Source organism: Rana temporaria, chromosome 11 (assembly GCF_905171775.1).
Source record: "Rana temporaria chromosome 11, aRanTem1.1, whole genome shotgun sequence".
Taxonomy (NCBI): domain Eukaryota; kingdom Metazoa; phylum Chordata; class Amphibia; order Anura; family Ranidae; genus Rana; species Rana temporaria.
Window position 1 is genome coordinate 145,272,281 of NC_053499.1, and position 22,471 is coordinate 145,294,751.

Consider the following 22,471-nt stretch of genomic DNA (forward strand, 5'->3'; position numbering starts at 1 on the left):
TGCTTCCTGTAATTAGGCCCAATCTACTGTTAAAAATTTTTTTCGGGTGAACTCCCGCTTTAAGTGTGGATAGTTCTACGGTAAAACCTTGGATTGTGAGAATAATTCATTCCAGAAACATGCTTGTAATTCAAGGCACTTGTATATCAAAGCAAATTTTCCATTTTGAGAAAGGGACTCCCTCATCTTTAGGACCACGTTGGTTTGTATTTAATTATTGGCTGTATTTTATTGAATGAACATTTGATATCCATACAGCCAACACATTTCAAGGAAGGGGCTCCCTCTTCTTCAGGGCTGTATGGTTTGTCATTAAACCTTGACTGTATATTATTCAATAAACATTACAATAAAAGCCTTCGTATCAAGCACTCCTACCCTCCAGACTGGTACATAGGGCCCAAAAGATCTTCAGAATCCACCTCACCATAAGCCTGAGATGTCGATTGGCATCTGTAACAACATTTTGTTCTAGAGCAGTGGTCTCCAAACCCGTGGGCCGAATCGGCCCCTTGCTTGCCTTTATCTGTCCCTCAGGGCACCATTCCTTCCACTGACCACAACAGTGGTGACCCATTCCTCTCACTGACACCAGCAATGGGGCATAATTCCTCTCCTGATACCAATGATGGGGCACTATTCCTCCTTCTAACTACAGGCACTATGTAATTTTTTTTACTCCCACTGATACTAGGGCATTTTCTACTTTCACTAGCACCTCCGGCCCCCCTAAAATCTGAAGGACAGTAACCCAGCCCTTTGTTTGGAGACCCATGTTCTAGAGCGACCATATGATGGCCATACCCAGGAACCCTAGTTGCGTCTGACTTTAGCATGCCTACAGGCATATATTTATAGGACCTAAAACACGTCTTCATCGGCTGATAACATGATGATTTGTAGCTGTTCAGGCAGAAACGTCACAACATAAACAGTTATTAAACACCGGCTTTATTATATACACAATTATACACACTTGTTAGTCACCAGCGATGTGTGTTTTTTGTTTTATTTGTGAATCAGTGCTCTCCGTAGCTATATTAATATATAAATATACTTTAAGGACTATTTTCTTAAACACAGTTGGTTTTTCCAGTTTTGGTCATATATAATGCCATGTAAAAAATACAGCCGTTAGAAAAAATATTTGCCTGGGGGGGGGGGGGGGGGGACCTGAAGTCGCAACTGTAAAAGGTGTTTGGATTAGATAGTGCTTCTCTCTTCCGTCTCATCTATAGCGTCCTCTGGTTATCATTAAGTGCCCTACACCTTTCAAGAAGATGTTATGATCCAAAATCCCAGCAATTCTATTAGCCACAGAAGACTATTGGCGCTGCCTCAGGGACAAAACCATTTCTGCACACGTGTCGGGAAGCAACATTTTTTTTTTTTCCACCTGAAAGTTTTTAGGTTTAGAAAATGTTTGTTTTTGAATCGCTCTATCTTTGCTCATGGGCAACACCTACTAAGAGGATAAAATGTTTAGAGTTTGGCGGCAAGTTCCCAAAAAATAAAACTAGCTTAGAGTTTTACAGCAGCAAGAAATGCGTGAGACTTTCCCACAGATACGCTGACAGCCAAACATTAGGAACCCGCGTTGCCGTTTTGCCTTCGAGGTCCAAGAGAAAAAGCGTCTTGCTGAAAAACGCTTTGACTTCCTCAACACAGTCTGGTGTTCAGCCCTGAGAATTTGCATTCGAACTCCTCCATCTGGGCCAACATTCGGGCTTCAATGTCAACTTGAAGCTTAAAAATGAAAACAAACTTTTTTTTTTTTTTTCTTTTGTCCATTAAAATTTTTTGCTGGAAACTGTCAAACCTTTTTTTCCACATTTGTGATAGTTTTGCTACAAAATAACAAAAAAAAAAAAAGCAACAGAAGATGAGGTTTTAAATACGAGTCAAAAATAACTTACTAAAAAAGTTATCCCTTCCCCAGCCCTGTAACAAAGACAGTCAGTTGCCTTCAAAGTTTTTCATTTTGTGTAACAGTTTTTTTTTAAATTGTGCTTGATAAATGAGAATTTTGCTAAATAACGTTTAGTTTTTTTTTTTTTTGCACTCTTTTTTTCGTAGTGCAAATCTTCAGCCATTTACAAAGTAGCTGGTAGGTTCCAGAACGTAACCCTTGGAGAGGAAAACCTACCAAAAGGGTCAACTGGTGGGTCCTAGTGACCTCCACAGGGTCTCTGGATGGGTTCTGGGCCTCCACAGCCATTGTGTCCCGTTTTCATCATGCCATAGCAGTGGCAGCAGACTAGCCCATGTTTCGGGCAGCGTCCCTTTTCACACCGGAACAATGTTTCTCATTGGCTTCTTATAGACCGTACAAACCACACAAAAACAAAATGGTCCTTCGAACTGCTCAGACCGCTTAGTGCTTTAAAAACTACTTCTTGCAACAACAAAAAATGTTCCCCAATGCTATTTGACATGTTCAGCTGCGTGGGAAGAACAGTAGTACTTTTTGTGGGCTATGAATGTGGAAAGGCTGCTGAACTTGATGTTGCAAAGTCGACAGAACCTGTGATTTCCATTGGGCAGAGCAGAAGCCAGACTGGCTTTAGGAGGCTGCATGGGTTTATCCCCAGGAAGAATAGAGTGTGTAGGCAGCCTGGTTTCAGCCAAAGGGTTTAGAGGAAGAGCTGGAGAGCTTGGCAACAGAGGCCTCGTGGTGCTGGTGAGCACTGGCCGCGGAGTGGTGCTTGAAACAGGGCTGCCATTAGAGGAGGATGAAGAAGAGGATGAGGTGACAGCATCTTTACAGTTCACAGTGTCTCTTGGTAGCCCTTGGCCTTGCAGGGGAGAAGTGGATGAGGTGGGTGGGCTAGGCAAGCTATTCTCAGACGAGCTGCTCTGCTGAACCCGAGCAGGCAGCAGCAGCTCCATGAACGCTGTTTGTAAACGGTGACCTGGGGTGGGTTTGGCCAACAGCAGACCATGAACGCTTCGGAAATGTTCGAGAAGGTCTCCTCTGATAACCACATTAGGAGGGCAATAGGGACAGGTGGTGGTAGAAGCAGACGGGGAACCCTCAACTGAGCTGGTTGTGTACTGCTGCAGTGGTTTTGTGTCAGCAACAGTGATAAAGGGAAGTGCAACTGGCTGGATGGAGTCACTCCCAGATCCTGGACTCAGAGTTGCTCTCCGCTCTACTTTGATCCTCACACCATCCTCTCCGATCTTCCCTGAGGCATTGAGGGGGGACTTCATTTTCTGAAGTTGCTGTAAGGCTTTCTGTTGTAAAGGGGCCACTGGGCAGGAGAACTTCTTGTGAGCTAGATAGCTTTCCAGGCTGTTGAAGCTGATCTGACAAGCCGTGCACTCATGGTAATCTGTCAGAGGGACGACTGTTGCAGCAGCTGGCAGCGGCAAAGAAGACTCCACAGAAAGGCGTGGCTTTTTACTTAGATCGATGGGCCCCTCTGCCACATCTGGGCTGGAGCTGGGTGAGGGTACAGTTGGTGCTGCTATCAGCCCTGGCATGAGAGGAAGAGCCTCCACCCGGGTCAGCGGGAGCAACGCCGGAGAAGTTAGGTCTGCAGGGGATACGCCATGAATTTCATACAGCTTTCGGCGTTTCCGCGTTCGTGGAGCAGGCTGCGGTGTGTATGGTGGCCCGGCCTTGTTGATCACTCCGCTGCGCCGGAGAGGAGGATCGTGACGTGACGCGCAGTAGAAGCGCTTGTGCACTACATAAGTCTCATGTTTGCTGAAACGGATGTTGCAAGCTTCACAAACAGTGCGTGTTAGGTCTTCCTCTGCGTCTTCCTGCAGACCAGGGCTCTGGCTCCCCTCACTCGCGTGGCCGCTGCCGGATGCTTCGTTTTCTGTTCCGGCGCCTTCCTCTACTTTTATCTGTACAGTTGAAGTGCTGCTTTCCCCTGCAGTGTCTTCTTGTTGTTGTGGACTCACTCGCTGCTCATCAACCGCTGACATTGCAGGAGCTATGGCGGCTCGCACTGGGTGCACCTTCACCTTCCGCCCGCTGCCTGGATTTTCATCTGACACGTGCCGCCCAGAGCAGTAAAGTCTTTTGTGCACATAGTAGTTGTTGATGTTATTAAACGTAATCTCGCACTCGTAACAAGTAGCGCCTTTGGGTGCCGGAGTTCCCGTAAAGCCAACAGAAGTGATGGCTTGTCCTTGTTTCAGGCGGCTGTGTACCAACTCGGACATCTTGGCAAGGATCTCTGAGGCTTGCGGGACGATAGCGGGAGCTGCCTCGTGTCCAAACATATACTGAGGCACTATGATTGTCCCCCCGCTAGCGGCTGCTCCCAATTCATTGGGGACAGGGCTTGAGCCCGGGGTGGGACTGGAGATCTCAGTCTTAATTTTAACAGCTGGAGAGGGAACCAGAGCAGATTCATCTCTAGCCTCAGGGCTGGTGGAAACGGCTTCGCTGACTGGTCTTGGGGCATCTGGTTCCTCTTTAATGTGGACTTTCAGAGGAGGATCATCCATGCCTGAGGAAGAGGAGGAGACCGGCGATTTAGCATCTCCATTTTTCAAGCTATCGGGAGACAGCTGCTTCTCTGCATCAGATGGGGACTTGGAGGACCGGGAAAGGCCTGGGAGAGAGGCAGTAGCGTGCATGATTGCATGCTGTTGGAGACTGGCAAGGCTGTCGGCCAAGAATCCACATAAGCTGCACTTCAGAAGGCTGGAGATTTGATTTACCCCTGTTAAAAAAAAAAAACAACAACATGAGTAACAAGGAACAAATTATAAAATTAAACAACCATGCAGAACATTAAACTGGGCCAAGTTGACCGAACCTGAGAAAGTTTAAACTTGTCTATGGTATAAAGAACATTTAGAAATCTTATTTTATCTAACCAGCACCCTGAAAAATCTACCTCTGTCTGAAATTTCCCCTGAAAAATATCAGTCCACTTTCTAGTATGTGAGTGCCTGGACACTCCTGTTCTGTGGCCTCATATCTGTATATCCGAGCTATGAGATCCTCTAAGGCACTGCAGCCTCTTGACTGCTAGTCTCTTCAGATTTGGAGGGAGTTTTGACTACTGTGCTACTCAATGTTCTACTTGCTGGAGGCTCTGACATGGGGAAGCAAAGCCCTGCCTCTGCAAAGATGGCCACCTACACACAAAAACATGGTACAGAAAGAGGCATGGAATGTCAAAAATGGGCAAAAGATCAACTACAGGGAAGGACGAGGTGTGCAAAGTGTTTGGGTCATTATTATTCTCTGTACAGAGCCCAGCTAACCTCTCTCACCTTTCCTTTTTATCATTTGGTACAGCCGTAGGTTACGATTATTTTTTTAAACAAATTTCTCTTGAAAATACCCCAATATATACCCTTTGTGTGAGTAGGAAAAGTGCTTCCTTCCCTTTCACTCCAGTGCTCTGTGCCAGCATAGGTGATTAATGGTCACAGCTCCCACCACAAAATGTCCCAACGTAGACCCATTTCTGACCAGATCAGTTAGTTATGAAGCGCAGTGTGGTCAGGCTCTGGTGCCTACTAGACTGTGCATAATACACTTGGCACAAAAAAGTGGAGGCTATTGGCATTCACAATATTAAGAGCCGGTTGCCAACAGCAAAACCTACCGGAGTTCGATGGCTTGGCTGCAGGCAGCGTTTTCACGACTGGGTACACTTCAACCTTTGACCCAGGCTGGCAGATCATGTGATTGGTCACCAGGTGGCTGTACAGAATGTCTCGGGTGGTGGAGATGAAGCCGCATCCATGGCACACGCCTAAGAGCAGAACCAAAAGGTAAATGATGAATATCCCACTGCGTTGTAACCAGCTGGGTCTAAAGATTTTCACTGTTCAGTTATTTCTAGCACTCGGCTCATTAACTACCATAGAAGAGCAGAGAACGGTTACGTTTGGACAAAATTGTAATTTCATAGTCACAGAATAAAATCAGTACATGGCTGGACTAACCCTTTTGAGTCATTCGTTTAAGCTCAACTGATGTTGTTTAGCCATTGACGCGACTGGAAGATCAAACCACTGAATCTTTTGACCTAAAATTAATTTCTAAAGTGACTTTCACTTTTTTTTTTCACAACATGTACACATTTGTAAAAGCTCCCTCTAGTGGCCAGATGAGAAAACTTGGTGCATGCACAACCTATCTCTGCGATGAATACTCACTTCCAGCATCACTGGAGCAAGAGCTCCCCCTAGGGGTGGCTGTTGCACACATGTGTATTTTATGTTGCTGAATTATTTTGTGTACATATAGCTGTTCACTGCTAGAGCCGCCAAATGTCACTTTCAAGTTTGGCCACATCCACATCCACCCCCACCCCCCGTGTCATACCAGTACAACAGACCAAATGGTGATAACAGTCCAAGTAGCTGTATTGAGTCATCCCATGGTCACATAAAACAGCGAATGCGTTTTTTTTGGGGGGGTTTAAAACACTGCCGATTTATGAAATAGATATAAATGATAAAAAAAATATATAAAAAATAGTCAAACAATTCATACTAAAATTCATAGTATACAAGTACACAAGAACAAACTCTATGAAGTGTTTTGAACCCCTGAAACGCATCGGTTGTTTTATGTACAGCGACTCGCACATTTGGTCTGGCGCTCCTGTTGTGTTTTTATGATTCGAGTCACATTCTGGGTCAACACCAAAGGATAGCCTTGCTTCATATACACAGCCTCATGAGAGGCAGTGAGCTTGTAGAACAGGGATATGCATTTAGCGGACCTCCAGCTGTTGCAAAACTACAAGTCCCATCATGCCTCTGGGTGTCATGCTTGTGGCTGTCAGTCTTGCTATGCCTCATGGGACTTGTAGTTCGGCAACAGCTGTAGGTCCCGCTAATTGCATATCCCTGTTGTAGAACATGCTAGGTCCCCACTGAAGGATAGCCTTGCTTCACATAAGCGCCCCACAAGAGCCAGTGGGCTTGAAGAATATATTTTTTCTCCAATGTATAGGCCCCAGTGCCTTCTGGCTGTGTCTTTTTTGTAACCCCCCCAACCAGTCAGTGGTTAGTCTCTGTGGTTGGTTGCTCCAGCACTGCCTGCCTTATGGTAAAGGGGGTCAACTGGAAGGAGCTCTGCAGGGAAAAGTGTGGCCATCTAAAGGCTTGCTGTGTAAACTTTCCATGCCTTTCATTAAACATTGCCCTCACATCTGCATCACAGGCTGAAGTTAATGATTGAAGGAACAGTAGGCCAGTTTGATCAAAAATGTAGACAATCCCTTTAAAACATCCCAACCATTCACTTGGGGGCAACCAACTGCTGGCTTAGGGCAGTGTTTCTCCAATCCTGTACTTGGTGGCCACCAACAACTCTCATTAACACACTGGCAGCAGTAATAATTACTGCACTTCGAACTATTCAACAAAAGTTGTGCGTCTCTCTAAAAGTCATAATAACATGAAAGGGGTTGTAAAGGTAATTTTTTTTTTCCTAAATAGCTTCTTTTACCTTAGTGCAGTCCTCTTTCACTTACCTCCTCCTTCCATTTTGCTTTTAAATGTCCTTCTTCTTCTGAGAAATCCTCACTTCCTGTTCTTCTGTCTGTAACTCCACACAGTAATGCAAGGCTTTCTCCCTGGTGTGGAGTGTCGTCGTGCTCAGGACGCTCACTAACACACAGCTACGTTCTCTATCTGCAATGTAGAGAGCGTCCTGACTCTCCTGCTTGCCCCCTCAAGGGAGGGGGCAAGCACCACACTACACACCAGGGAGAATGCCTTGCATTACTGTGCGGAGTTACAGACAGAAGAACATGAAGTGAGGATTTCTCAGAAGAAATAAGGACATTTAAAAGCAAAATGGAAGGATGAGGTAAGTGAAGGAGGACTGCACTAAGGTAAAGGAAGCTATTTAGGGAAAAAAATAAAATTGTACTTTTACAACCCCATGAACTTTGGAGCCACTAAGGACTGGCATTGAGAAACACGGGTCTAGACCAATAATTTGCAGAAGGTGGCCCACACTATGTATTGGTAAATGAAGCATTGACCCAGCAAATAAAAAAATAATAATTTGCCCGTACCATTCAAGGTGTCGGTGTGGACCTTCAGGTGGCGCTCACAGTTGGCCTTGGTGGTGAAGGCGGACAGGCAGATCAAGCACACAAATGGTCGTTCTCCTGTGGGAAGATAAGACAAGCCGTTAGCACCACCCCTGGGCGCCTCGTTATCACAAAGCAATAGTCGCCACTTTTGCTCACAGAGAGAAGAAGCGTGCACACTCTGATTAAGATGGGGAGATAACGGCCTGCGCTGCGATTCATCTGAAGGGGAGACTTTGAACGCAGAGTGTGGAACATCGGATGAAATCCAAGAGATGGGAGATGAAATGCCTGTCTCAAGTGCCAAAAATGTTTCTAAAAACGGACAACTCTCCTGAACTGATCTATGGAGGAGGCCTTGGATATTGGCATACGGGGCTCATCTGCTGCTGGAGTGAGCCACAGAGGACAGATAGGTGCCGGAATAACGAGTGATTAACTGATCACTATTCACCACAGTGCAGATCCAGACTCCCCTCTCTGCTACAAACTATAGTTTCCTGATGGCGGGGCTGACTGACAGGAGGTGTATATATGCAAAGTGTGATAAAAGGGCACTAATATGCGGAACACAAATCTCTCTAGCCTTAAAGAGAACCAGTCACTGCGGGGTTTATATTAATTAATCCGCTTTAAAGCATTACTAAACCCAGGACCCTGCATTCACTATATCTGGTCTCCCACCGAACATGAAAATGCAATTATTTTAGTAAATATAAATAGCTAAATACCCTTTCTCATCAGCAGTATGTAGAGCAGTCTTGTGATGTCTATCAGTGTCTGGTTAAAGCTTGTAGGAGTCGTTTTAATTTCCCCCTGATTGTCCCATGAGGCTGCAGGACCCCTGACCCTCTGTCTGGACAGTGCTAATTGGCCCTGTGCTGATCACTTGCACCCTCCCAAGAAGAAAAAAAAAAACTCTAACAATACACACCAAACTGAGCATGTGCAGCGTGCCCCCAAGGCTCTGTTCTAGCAGGAGATGGTTTAGGGACTGTGGAAGAAGGGGGAGGATCAGAGAAGACAAAATCGAACAGCTTTTACACAATGCAGAGGGTTAACCCCTTAGGTTCCATAGTTAGTATAACAAGCATGCTTGACTGCATATACAGACTGATTTTACAGTTGTGAGATTACTTTAAATTATAAGTCTCCAGCCTTGGCAATGAAAAAACAATATATTTGATCAATTTGGAGCATAAACCTTTACAACCCCTTTAATTGCAAATGAAGGAAAAAAAACAATGGGGGTGAATAAAAGTCACCTTGATCGGTACAACTTGAAAAATTCAGGGGGTCGGAGTTGCTGCCCAACATTGGCTTGCAACACCGTTTTCCCAGCTCATGACAGTATTATGTATCCGAACCCCAAGAGGAGATAATAATACTGTTATAGACCCCCCCAAAAAACGATATATATTAGTGGTCAAACCCCCAACCCGGACCTGGCTACAAGCATCATGGATATCCCTGTCCATGCCTCCACTCACCGCTGTGGCTCCTCATGTGAATCTCCAGGGAGCTGGCACTGGGGCAGCTCTTCTTGCACTGGGGAAAGGGGCAGACCCGCTCGTTGGGGTAGGAGTCTTTGGGCTTCTCGTCCAAGGTGGGGGAGGTGGAGCTCTGACGGCTGGCGCAGTAGTACATGAGATGAGCCTGCAGATTGCGCTCGCTGCGGTACCAGATGCCGCAATCCTTGCAGGGAAATATGTCCTCTGAAATACAGGAAAAAGAAGAGATTTGGAATTCTGATATACCATGTTGGTTCATATTCTCAGCAAATGTTCTGCATGTTAGATAATCGAGCTTCCCCTGTACAATACAAAGAAAGAACGGCTTTGTGTTTTAGTAGAAATCACTCTTTCACATAAAGTAACATTGTTTATATACACTGTTCAGACAGAGAGAGAGAGAGAGAGAGAAACAAAATAACATTGTCTATAAACATTGCTCAGATGGGAGATGGATACAAAGAAACATTGTTTTATAAACATTGATTAGTTGGGATATAGACCGAAACAAAATAACATGGTTCATAAACATTGCTCAGACTGGAGATGGAGAGATACAAAGTTACACTGTTTATCTCCCATCAGAGCAATCTTTTTAAACAACGTAACTTTGTATCTCTCCATCTCCTGTCTGAGCAATATTTATATACAATGTAACTTTGTATCCTGTCTGAGCAATGTTTATACACTATGTTACATTGTATCTTTTTATCTCCTGCCTTAGGCTCTATTCACACCTAGGCGTATTTACGCCTGAAGCGCGATGCCGCAGCAGTCCCTAATACGCTGGAGGGGTGATTTTACATTGCCCTCTATGGAGATGGTTCACATCTCCACGCCGAACGCCGAAACGCCATACGCCTGTAGCTCAAAACAAGTCCCGGACCTTTTTTTTCAGGCGGCTTCGGCGTTCGGCATAGGAGATGTGGACCTGGGGGTTAAATAGGGGTTAAAATCGCGGCGTTTTGTCGCCGCAAATCGCGGTACAAAACGCTGCAATTTGTCATCGCAATTCGCAGGACAAAACGCCGCGATTAGGTGTGAATGCAGCCTTAGCAATGTTTATAAACAGTGTTACAATGTTACTTTGTATCTTTCCATCTCCTCCCGTCTGAGCAATATTTATAGAGAGACACAAAGTAACATTGTAACACAGTTTACAAACATTGCTGGAGATAGAGATAAAGTAACATTGTTTATAAACATTGCTCAGAGGGGAGATAGAGATACAAAATTAATTGTTTATAAATACTGCTCAGACAGGAGATAGTGTAAAAAAAATATTGCTTTGAATCTCTCTGTTTGCAAACATTGCTCAGACTGGAGATAAAGAGTACAAAGTAACATTGTAACACTGTTTGTATTTTTTATCTCCTGGCTGAGCAATATTTATAGAGAGACACAAAGTAACACTGTCTATCTCCAGTCTCTGCAATGTTTGGATACAGTATTACAATGCTACTTTGTGTCTCTCTAAATATTGCTTAGACAGAAATAGAGATACAAAGTAACATTGTAACACTTTATCTCTTTATCTCCAGTCTGAGCAATGTTTGTAAACAATGTAACTTTGTATATCTATCTCCCCTCTGAGCAATGTTTATAAACAATGTTACTTCATCTTCAGCCTGAGCAATGTTTGTAAACAGTGTTACGTTACTTTGCATCTCTTTATCTCCTATCTGAGCAATATTGAGAAATAATGTTACTTTGTATATCTCTGAACAATGTTTATAAACAAACAATGCAACATTGTTTCAAAATATTGCTGAGACAAGAGATAAAAAGATACAAAGTAACATTGTTTACAAATATTGCTAAGGCTGAAGATACAGAAACATTGTTCATAAACCTTATTCAGGACGGGAGCTAGAGAGATGCACAGTAACATTGTTTCCTTCACCTGCAGATCAAAAGATGAAATGCGAACTGGTTAATGACTGCTCCACTGTAACTCACTACTTACTGTTAATCACCGCAGTGGCCAGGATGGCCGCCATGCCAGCTTGCTGAGGGAGGAGCTGGAACTCGGGTTGGGGGACAATCGCCTGTGAGGTCTCTCCGGGTTCCTCTTTTATGCTGAAGTTAGGGATGGCTTGGGGCTCAGCCATTAGGAAGGCCCGGATCACGTCACCTTGTTCTATGACCCGAGATGTCTTACACCAGATCTGGTCCCCTAAAGAGAAGGATATGGAAAGTTAGTTAAAAAGTTTCAGAAGATGCGGAGTGCTCATTTAAAGGGTGCTCATCCCATTTTCTATGCAATGGGCGGAGCTGGGAATCTATTGTGCACTTCCACAAGCCAAGGAACTAGTGTTCCCAAACAACCATCCAGGCTCAGTTTAAAGCAGCGGGATGAATTGGTGCACTGGACTACATCGGGCAGATAGGCTGCGTCTGCTGCATTCATTTAAAAGCTCCAGGCTGCACTCAGCCAGGTTTTGTCAATACAGCTTGAAACCAGCACACCGGGTCCAGGGACTCACCTTTTCTGTACAGGACGGAGTTGGCTTCGAACTCACAAGAGACGAAAGTCACATTTTTCAGCCAGCAGTCTTCATCTACCTCCAGTGAGAGAGCGCCGCCCTGCAGACACAGACAGACATGACAATCAGAAGTGACGACATGCAGGAGGCTCCATGTTAAAGGGCCATTGTACCAAAACTGTTCAAAGCTAAAAAGTTTAATCTCCTTATATTTCGCCTTCCCCCTCATCAATATAATGACATTTCTAAATAAAACCTTTACGTTTTTATTACGTACTTTATTTTAGATCGGGGGTCTCCTAACTGCCGCCCGAGGGCCAAATGTGGCCCTTGGGGCACTATTCCTCCCACTGACACCAACAATGGGGCATTATTTATTCTATGGATACCAATGATGGGATTCTATTCCTCATACTAATAGGGGCACCACTCCTCCTATTGACCACCAACCCTGAGGCCATATTCATTCTCACTGATGGGCCCGTGACATTTTCTGCCCCTTTCGGTCACAATCCAGCCCCCTAAAGTCTGAAGGAAAATAAACTGGCCCTTTGTTTGAAAAAGTTTTGAGACCCCTGTTTTAGATCATCAGTAGCTCTCTGAGCTTCCTTATGCAACGCTGGCAGATCATGGCTGGTGGAGGGACAACGCCGGCAGATCATGGCTGGTGGAGGGACAACGCCGGCAGATCATGGCTGGTGGAGGGACAACGCTGGCAGATCATGGCTGGTGGAGGGAAGCCCGGCAGGGTGCTTCCTGAAAACATCACAGAATCCGGCGCTGGGATTTTTAAGATGCCAATAACCCAATTTCATGGACAGATTCTAAAATTCCTAAATTTTTATTATATTGATTTAAAAAAAAAAAATTGTAAACCTAGCAAAAAGTATGTATACACATAATATGAACAAGAACACATTTAAAATGACTGGATCTAGTCATTTTGGATGTTGACAAGCACAAATCGATGGTTGATAACTATGGGGTGATAATTCCAACATGTTTCGCCAATAGATCCGGCTTCCTCAGGGGATATTATCACACCACTATACATTATAGATGCATGTAATCATCCAAAAAGAGAATTAAGATTCCGAGATCCACATATAAATGTTCGGCAAACAAACAGACGGAGACACACCAAGCAGCTGTGTAATGAGGAACTTATGTGCTGGCTGCAGGAGGGGGAAAGCAGATCCCCACATCGGCGAGGAGGCTGAAACACAAAGATGTGGTGAAAACAAGGAAAGACCTCTGGAGGAATCACCCTCCCCTAAGTGGCGCTTTTGGGAGCATTGGGGATTGAAGACCCCCTCCATTGGGATAACCACAGTTTGGCAGTGGCTAAGGATCTGATTTCCCCCTCCTGCGGCCAGCACATGAGTTCCTCATTCCATAGCCATTTGTTGTGTTTCCGTCTGTTTGCCGAACATTTATACATGGATCTCGGAATCTTACTTCACTTTTTGGATGATTACTTGCATCAATAAAGTATAGTAATAAATATCCCCTGAGGAAGCCAAATTTATTGGCGAAACATGTCAGGATTATCATCCCATGGTTATCAACCATCGATCATGCTTGTCAACATCCAAAATTACTTGATCCAGTGTTTTTAAATGTGTTCTTGTTCATATTATATGTATACGTACATTTTGCTAGATTTACAAAAAAAAAAATGAAATCAATGCTGGCGGGGAGTTGGGATGAGTGGCAATGCTAGGGGGGGGGGGGGGTGTCTGATCGGCCAACTTAGGTGCTCTTGATCAAGGTCATCTTCCGATCTGAGAACTGTAGTGGGGACTTTTAATGACAACTCTAAGGCCCCTTTCACATTGAGGCGTTTTTCATGCGGTACAGCGCTGCTATACCGCATGAAAAATCATGCCCTGTAGTGTTCAATGTGAAAGCCCGAAGGCTTTCACACTGAAGCGGTGCGCTAGCAGGAGCGCTCCAAAAGTCCTGCTAGCCGCATCTTTACTGCAGTATAGGAGCGGTGTGTTCACCGCTCCTATACCGCGCCTTCCCATTAAAATCAATGGGAAACCGCGGTAATACCGGCCGCTAGCGGGGGTTAAAACCTCACAGCTAGCGCCCGAATATCGCGGTAAATACGACGGTATAGCAGGGCTACAAATAGCGCGGCTATACCGTCACCGCGGCTCCACGCCTCAATGTGAAAGAGGTCTAAATCACAGGTAGTGTTACTCACTATGTCTCCGGCTTCACTGTGTCTCCAGCTCTGTGGTGTCTCGCAGCAGTGACACCTATGCTGAAATCAGGAGACAGGGTCTCCTCCAGCCCCACCCACTTCACATTCCTCACCAGTCAGCTGACCTCTAGTCTCTGCCCCCCAGCCATGCCGTGAATTGACAGGGGACAGCCCTACTGTGGGCAAATGGGAGAGCGATGCAGACTTCAGGAACAGCCCAGGATTCGGTGACCCCTGGCAAATCGTCATTCGACCCCCAGGTTGAGAACCACTGGATTAGATGATGCTGGACAGCCTCCAAGCCAGGAAATGAGGCTGGCTCTATCTGATCTGCTGCATCTTCTTATGCACACTGAGATGCTCACAGTATGCAGTGACATCAGAATAAGCCATTTCCTTCCATCAGACAACCCGTACAACCGTGCAAGAATGAAGGGAAGGCTGGAGGTCAGATTTAATAACAGAAACCCCGCTGGTAAGTAGAAAACTTTCCACCAACTATGACAAATAAGGATACAGACTTGACCGGCTGTTCAGCAGTTCCCCAGGCCGGCCACTAGGTGGCGGTCCTGCCTCAGAAGAGAGGGAGGAATTCAGCATCGTTATCCTTCCATCGAGTGTTATTTGCAGAAATATTAGCAGGCTGTGCTTTGCTTGGGGGCTCGACACTGCGATTTGCAGACGGCGGCTGAAATGCCCACCGAAATGTGCCCACGCCAGCAATTTCCACATCCCACTGCTGCACGGCGGTCAACGTTCGCCTGGCAGTGCGAAAGAGACCCTGTCTTTGCCAACAAGTGCCTGCTGCTGCAAATTGGGAAAATACAGCGCATTTATTCCAGAGGTACCGATGCCTCGTGCCTCCCTCCCATCCCTGTGCTAGAACAAAAATTCCAGGAGAGACGGCTGCCTCTATTTTGCATGCATTCTTAATATGCCTGGGTGTGAATGGGGCCTAAGAGGACAGGTGCTCTTTATTTGCAATGCCATGTTACATATAAAATCGAATGGATCTCCAGCAATCAAAATTCTGGAGGTCGCCACAAAGCTCTCTTTTGATTGGCTGCAGTGGATGGACATTCTTATTACCACTTTTACTGTGACAATATACACTGTGGGGTAGATTCACGTACCTTTTACGGCGGCGTATCTCCAGATACGCCGCCGTAATTTGAAATCCGCGCCCGCGTATCGTTACGCCGATTCTCAAAGGCAGATATGCTAAAAAAAATAGGCTTCCTCCGCTGACGTAACTTGAATGCGGTGGCGTAGAATTGTGTGCAATATTACGTTGGCCGCTAGGGGCGCTTTCGTTGTTTTTGCCGTAGAATATGCAAATGACCTAGATACGCCGATTCACAAACGTATGTGCGCCCGGCGGTATTTTTTTACGTCGTTTGCGTAAAGGCTTTTTCTGCGCAAGGTTGCTCCTGCTATTAGGAGGCGCAGCCAATGTTACATATGGACGTCGTTCACCGCATCGAAATTTGAGTTATTGGGGGGTTGGGGGGATCTTCCTACTTTTACCTATAGTGTGTGTGTGTGTGTGTGTGTGTGTGTGTGTGTGTGTGTGTGTGTGTGTGTGTGTGTGTGTGTGTGTGTGTGTGTGTATATATATATATATATATATATATATATATATATATATATATATATATATATATATATATATATATATATATATATATATAAAATTTACTTCAAGAGCCTGCACATGGTTCACTATAGATAGGTAAGGTCATTCGTTAGAATATCTAAATAGTTTCTTCTCCATTGGTCACTGTAAGGATTATTGTTACAATGTAACAAAACCTGTGGGTGCCGTAAAAAAGAAACGCGTGAAAAAAAGTGCCCGTTTTCCACCGCTGATTATTCCTAGGTACCGGGTAGGTGAACGCGCCGAGGTCCAGCCACACACGCTTGGATTTCGTTTTTCGAAATTGGAATAAACAGAGTGGCTGCAGCAGGCCCGGCGTTTCCTCGCTGGAAATACTCAGCCTCTCCGAGTCCCTAATGAATATTAATGAGCGCAGAGAAGAAGAAATTAATCTGGCTGATCCTCAGATGGCTGCGTCAGTAACGATATGAAATCTAATTATTCCTTCCAATATTTCTAAGACCCTCGAACAGGGGAAGAGTTGGCGCTACTCAGCTCAGGCTTATCGCGGCGATGGGGGCCGCGTGTTCCCGGAGCGATAATAAATGCCGGGCTTTGCTGATGATGCAGAAAACGGCGCTCATTGTCACACACACACAGGCTCTGCCTGGATCCTTCACCTCCTCCCGGGGCCACTCAAAGCGCAGCACGGCCGCCATGACGTCACCCGCAATTAGGCAAAAAAAAAAACATGCCAGTCGCATCTTCAAGCTGGTGGTTCTGACTGACAAAAGCGCATTTTTGCCGCTTTCCTTAAGGGGTTGTACTGGTGCCAATGGGGGAAATATTTTCTTTCTGGCAAGATCGAACGCTTGTGCAATGTGAATGTGCGCTGCTGTGCGTTTTTTTTACCCCTAACTTTTATTTTAATTCTTTGCGCTCACTGCAACGTGTTAAAGAGCGGTGAATATATTGTAAAAAAAAAAGAAAAAAATAGAACTGTGCTGTGTTGATGTGAACTGAGCTGTAGGACAGAAGGGAAATGGCGCTGTTCTTGCGTTGCTGATGTGAATGAGCCTCCAGGCTATAAACCGCAAAATTAACCCCCACAGGTGTGAAGAGCAAACCTGAATAGAAAGGGAGACACGTTTTCTGGACTCTTGCTGCGATTGCACGTGAGATTGGATAAATGCACCCAAAACTATCCTGGGAGAACGCAAGGGAAGGCGGGGTCAGGCAATATCTTTGTATTAGAGGAACCATTCAGCTTAGGGGCTCATAACAAGCAATGTACCGCCAACAGGGGGGGGGGGGGGGCTATTGAATTCACAGACTAGACACCCTGAGAAACTTTGTGTTCACTGCATGCTGCACAGGAGAAGAAGCTTTCTTTATTTCAGTTTTTGGATGCAAACTAAGTGGAGCTGCTGATAGTTTATTTGAACGTAAAAAAGGGAACGTCGCCGGGGACAGAGATTTACCACCGAGCTTTAGTGTATATGGAGAGCCCTATACAGAGAGTGGGGGGGTATGCAGGGCGCGGGGGGGTAAGCAGGGCGCGGCAGAGAGTGCGGGGGGGGGGTAAGCAGGGCACGGCAGAGAACGCGAGGGCTATGCAGGGCGCAGCACAGAGCGCGAGGGCTATGCAAGGCGCGACACAGAGCGCGAGGGCTATGCAAGGTGCGGCACAGACGGCGAGGGCTATGCAAGGCGCGGCACAGAGGGCGAGGGCGATGCAAGGCGCGGCACAGAGCGCGAGGGCTATGCAAGGCGTGGCACAGAGTGCGGAGGTGGTATGCAACCTGCAGTATAGAGCTATATACTGGATACAGTGTACAACACAGAGGTATATACTGCATACAGGGAGTACGGTGTATATAGGGCAGGGGTATATATAGAGTACAGGGAGTATGATTTACAGCACAGGGGTATATACTACATACAAGAGAGTACAGTATACAGTACTAGGGTATATACTCTATACAGGGAATACAACACTGGGGTATATACTGTGTACAAGGAATACAGTAAACAGCACAGGACTATATACCATGTACGGGGAATACAGTATACAGCACAGGACTATATACCATGTACGGGGAATACAGTATACAGCACAGGACTATATACCATGTACGGGGTATACAGCACAGGACTATATTCCATGTACGGGGAATACAGTATACAGCACAGGACTATATACCATGTACGGGGAATACAGTATACAGCACAGGACTATATTCCATGTACGGGGTATACAGCACAGGACTATATACCATGTACGGGGGAATACAGTATACAGCACAGAGATATATACCACATACAGTATACAGACTCGCCTCCCCCTCCTCCGGCAGGTCTGTAACAAGATGTGTTGTTTTCCCCAGGAACAAAGAGGTCAGTGTCTGCTCTGAACTCTACTGATACCATCAGAAACTCTATCTAGACTGCATCCGCTGCACCGCTTATCCGGGGAAGGCTGCTTTAAATCCTGGCACAGCTTCCAGAGCAGGTTTTCTTTTATATTATGTGGTTGGCTGGGTGCCACCTACCTGGGCAAGAGATGGCATCGGGATGCAGTGTGGGGAGAAGACAGTGTGATGCTGGGAAACCTTGTGCCCCCGTCATTCATGTGGATGTTACTTTGACACGTAACAACTACTTAAACATTGTTGCTGACCAAGTCCACCCCTTTATAAAAACTGTATTTTGTGCCAGATATCACAGCGCACCTTCAGAGGTCTAGTGGCATCCATACCTCGATGGGTCAGGGCTGTTTTGGTAGCAGAAGGGGGACCTACTCAATATTAGGTGGGTGGTCATAAAGTTATGGCAGATCGGTGTAAATATATACCGTATTTATCGGCGTATACCGCGCACTTTTTTGCCCTGTAATTCAGGGCAAAATCGTGGGTGCGCGATATACGCCAATACCCGCGCCGAGTTTGAACTACTGCGCTGGCATATACACTCGTGTATAGTCGGGCAGGCTCGGCTCCTCTCGCAGTCACGTCCTGGACGTACAGGACGTGACCGCCCGACTATACACGAGTGTACTGTGCTCGGTATATGCCGGCGCAGTAGTTCAAACTCAGCGCGGGGATCGAGCGGGGAGGACACCGCAGAAGGACGCCGGACTCGACAAGGACACCACCGAAGCCGCAGACGGACCCGACGAGGCCGCCGCGCAAGACACCAAAACTGTAAGTACTAAAATGATTTTTTTTACAGGAATGCACGTCCACTTTAGGGGTGCGTGCTATACGACGGAGCGCGCAATAATGGTGTGTGACTGTGGAGGGCATTAGCGTGTAAGCTCCTCTGGTGCAGAGACTGGCTCAGTGTTCTTTATACAGATCTGCAGTATAAATGAATACATCTGTACTTTGATCAATTACAGATAACCATTAAATCTGGAAGATGATGGAAAATCATGTGATCAGACCACCATCCTCCCACCAGCAGGGTAAAGTTGGGTGGAAAGGCGCCCAGCAGAATGACTCGGAGGATAGGCCTGGAGCACAGAGAAGGATGTGACAATTAGTGAAGAAAGGGATTTAGAGCCAAGAGTGGGGAGGGAGAAGGAAGTGGAGAGGATGTCTGAAGTGCTAAGGATGACCATTTGCATCCTGCCCCTCCTGGCGCTGCCCTGATATCAGAATGGGGAGCCAGGCAGAGATGAGTAGGGCTGCAAACCATCAAGACACCCGATAACGTTCAGGGCGAGCACTGAAAACACCAGCAAAAATATTTAGACAATAAATGAAGTATTGGAGGAAGGCAGGCCACTATCTGAGCAGAATCAATCATTGGCCTGTCTTGTGTCTGGACGAGTGGCGCCACAAGATCATAACACCCCAAACGGGGGAGATAAGGGGTTAATGAAGGATTTCATTCCGCAGAGATAACGGCCCTCTATCGTTATCACAAACCCAGCTTGCTTTCGTCTAATATTTCCAGCGTTAACCTTAAAGCGCAGCAGATAACGACCCCGCTTTCCCCCACCCCCAGCCCCAGCCATTGCCTTTCTCCTGCTGTTAAATACAGAAACTCAGATTTAGCCATTTTTGGATCATCCTTCTATTAGACCCAAACCCCTCCATCCCTCTCCCCTCTACAACTGTCCTCTATTAGACCCAAACCCCCTCCATCCCTCTCCCCTCCACAACCGTCCTCTTATAGACCCAAACCCCTCTATCCCTCTCCTCTCCACAACTGTCCTCTTATAGACCCAAACCCCTCCACCCCTCTCCCCTCCATAACTGTCCTCTATTAGACCCAAACCCCTCCATCCCTCTCCCCTCCACAACTGTCCTCTATTAGACCCAAATCCCTCTCCCCTCCACAACTGTCCTCTATTAGACCCAAATCCCTCTCCCCTTCACAACTGTCGTCTTATAGACCCAAACCCCTCCATCCCTCTCCCCTCCACAACTGTCCTCTTATAGACCCAAACCCCTCCACCCTCCACAACTGTCCTCTTATAGACCCAAACTTTGCTGTCCCTCTCCAACTGTCCTCTTATAGACCCAAACCCCTCCATCCCTCTCCCTTCCAGAACGGTCCTCTTATAGACCCAAACACTGCCATCCCTCTCTTCTTCACAACTGTCATCTTATAGACCCAAACTTTGGACAGTTGTGGAGGGGAGAGGGATGAAGGGGTTTGAGTCTATAAGAGGGACAGTTGTGGAGGGATGAGGGGGTTTGAGTCTATAAGAGGGATAGTTATAGAGGGACAGCAAAGTTTGGGTCTATAAGAGGACAGTTGTGAAGAAGAGAGGGATGGCAGTGCTTAGGTCTACAAGAGGACAGCTGTAGAGGGGAGAGTGACAGCAAACTCTGCCGTCCCTCTCCCTTCCAGAACTGTCCTCTTATAGACCTAAACACTGCCATCCCTCTCTTCTTCACAACTGTCCTCTTATAGACCCAAACTTTGCTGTCCCTCTATAACTATCCCTCTTATAGACTCAAACCCCCTCATCCCTCCACAACTGTCCCTCTTATAGACTCAAACCCCACGGCCCCTCTCTCCTCCACAACTGTCCCTCTTATAGACTCAAACCCCTCTATCCTTCTCTCCTCCACAACTGTCCTGTTATAGAATCAAACCCCTCCATCCCTCTCCCCTCCACAACTGTCGTCTTATAGACCCAAACCCTCTATCCCTCTCCCCTCCACAACCGTCCTCTTATAGACCCAAACCCCTCCATCCCTCTCCCCTCCACAACCGTCCTCTTATAGACCCAAACCCCTCCACAACTGTCGTCTTATAGACCCAAACCCCTCCATCCCTCTCCCCTCCACAACTGTCCTCTTATAGAATCAAACCCCTCCATCCTTCTCCCCTTCACATCTGGCCTCTTATAGACCCAAACTTTGCTGTCCCTCTCCAACTGTCCTCTTATAGACCCAAACCCCTCCATCCCTCTCCCTTCCAGAGCGGTCCTCTTATAGACCCAAACACTGCCATCCCTCTCTTCTTCACAACTGTCCTCTTATAGACCCAAACTTTGGGTCTACAAGAGGACAGTTGTGGAGGGGAGAGGGATGAAGGGGTTTGAGTCTATAAGAGGGATAGTTATAGAGGGACAGCAAAGTTTGGGTCTATAAGAGGACAGTTGTGAAGAAGAGAGGGATGGCAGTGCTTAGGTCTACAAGAGGAGGACAGTTGTAGAGGGGAGAGCGACAGCAAACTCTGCCGTCCCTCTCCCTTCCAGAACTGTCCTCTTATAGACCTAAACACTGCCATCCCTCTCTTCTTCACAACTGTCCTCTTATAGACCCAAACTTTGCTGTCCCTCTATAACTATCCCTCTTATAGACTCAAACCCCTTCATCCCTCTCCCCTCCACAACTGTCCCTCTTATAGACTCAAACCCCACGGCCCCTCTCTCCTCCACAACTGTCCCTCTTATAGACTCAAACCCCACAACCCCTCTCTCCTCCACAACTGTCCCTCTTATAGACTCAAACCCCACGGCCCCTCTCTCCTCCACAACTGTCCCTCTTATAGACTCAAACCCCACGGCCCCTCTCTCCTCCACAACTGTCCCTCTTATAGACTCAAACCCCACGGCCCCTTTCTCCTCCACAACTGTCCCTCTTATAGACTCAAACCCCACGGCCCCTCTCTCCTCCACAACTGTCCCTCTTATAGACTCAAACCCCACAGCCCCTCTCTCCTCTACAACTGTCCTCTTATAGACTCGAATCCTCCATCTCTCTCTTCTCCACGACTGTCCTCTTACAGATCCAATCCCCTCCACCCATTAAGGAGTTATCCTTGTTTAGATTCTACCCATCCCCCCACACCCCATCACCAGACACCAAAGCATGGTAGATCCACTTACCACTTCTGACCGGTCCGGGGAGGAGGCAGCGCCTGAAAAGGTTCCTCTGTAGGGGCCCCAGGTTAACCCCTTGGGTAGTTCAGTCTGGGCCCGGACCCGGCTTACGCCACTGGGCGACGGATTTTCCAAAACCAGTTCATCTGCAGGAAAAGAGAATATGGAAACTTATCAACATTTTCAGAGGACGGTCAATGACTCTAGAATGCTTGCGATTAGGGATTTAAGGTTTATTGATAACCAGAGAGATTTTATATTTGTTTTCCCCATTTCTATTCTTTGT

General features: G+C 46.5%; 1 protein-coding gene across 2 annotated transcripts in view; it reads right to left on the reverse strand.

The window, feature by feature from the left end:
• Positions 1-930: 930 nt before the first annotated feature.
• ZFPM1 (zinc finger protein, FOG family member 1) overlaps positions 931-22,471 on the reverse strand; it is a 143,344-nt gene continuing 121,803 nt past the window's right edge. The window contains exons 5-12 of one of the 2 annotated variants that reach the window (XM_040329376.1): positions 22,192-22,331; positions 12,031-12,130; positions 11,511-11,720; positions 9,524-9,748; positions 8,968-9,027; positions 8,016-8,111; positions 5,583-5,732; positions 931-4,685 (exon numbers count right to left, since the gene is read on the reverse strand). In XM_040329376.1, coding sequence (XP_040185310.1) covers positions 2,425-4,685; positions 5,583-5,732; positions 8,016-8,111; positions 8,968-9,027; positions 9,524-9,748; positions 11,511-11,720; positions 12,031-12,130; positions 22,192-22,331 — 3,242 coding nt within the window. In that variant the 3' untranslated portion in view covers positions 931-2,424. The remainder of the gene's footprint in view (positions 4,686-5,582; positions 5,733-8,015; positions 8,112-8,967; positions 9,028-9,523; positions 9,749-11,510; positions 11,721-12,030; positions 12,131-22,191; positions 22,332-22,471) is intronic. The other variant, XM_040329377.1, reaches the window with a different exon arrangement.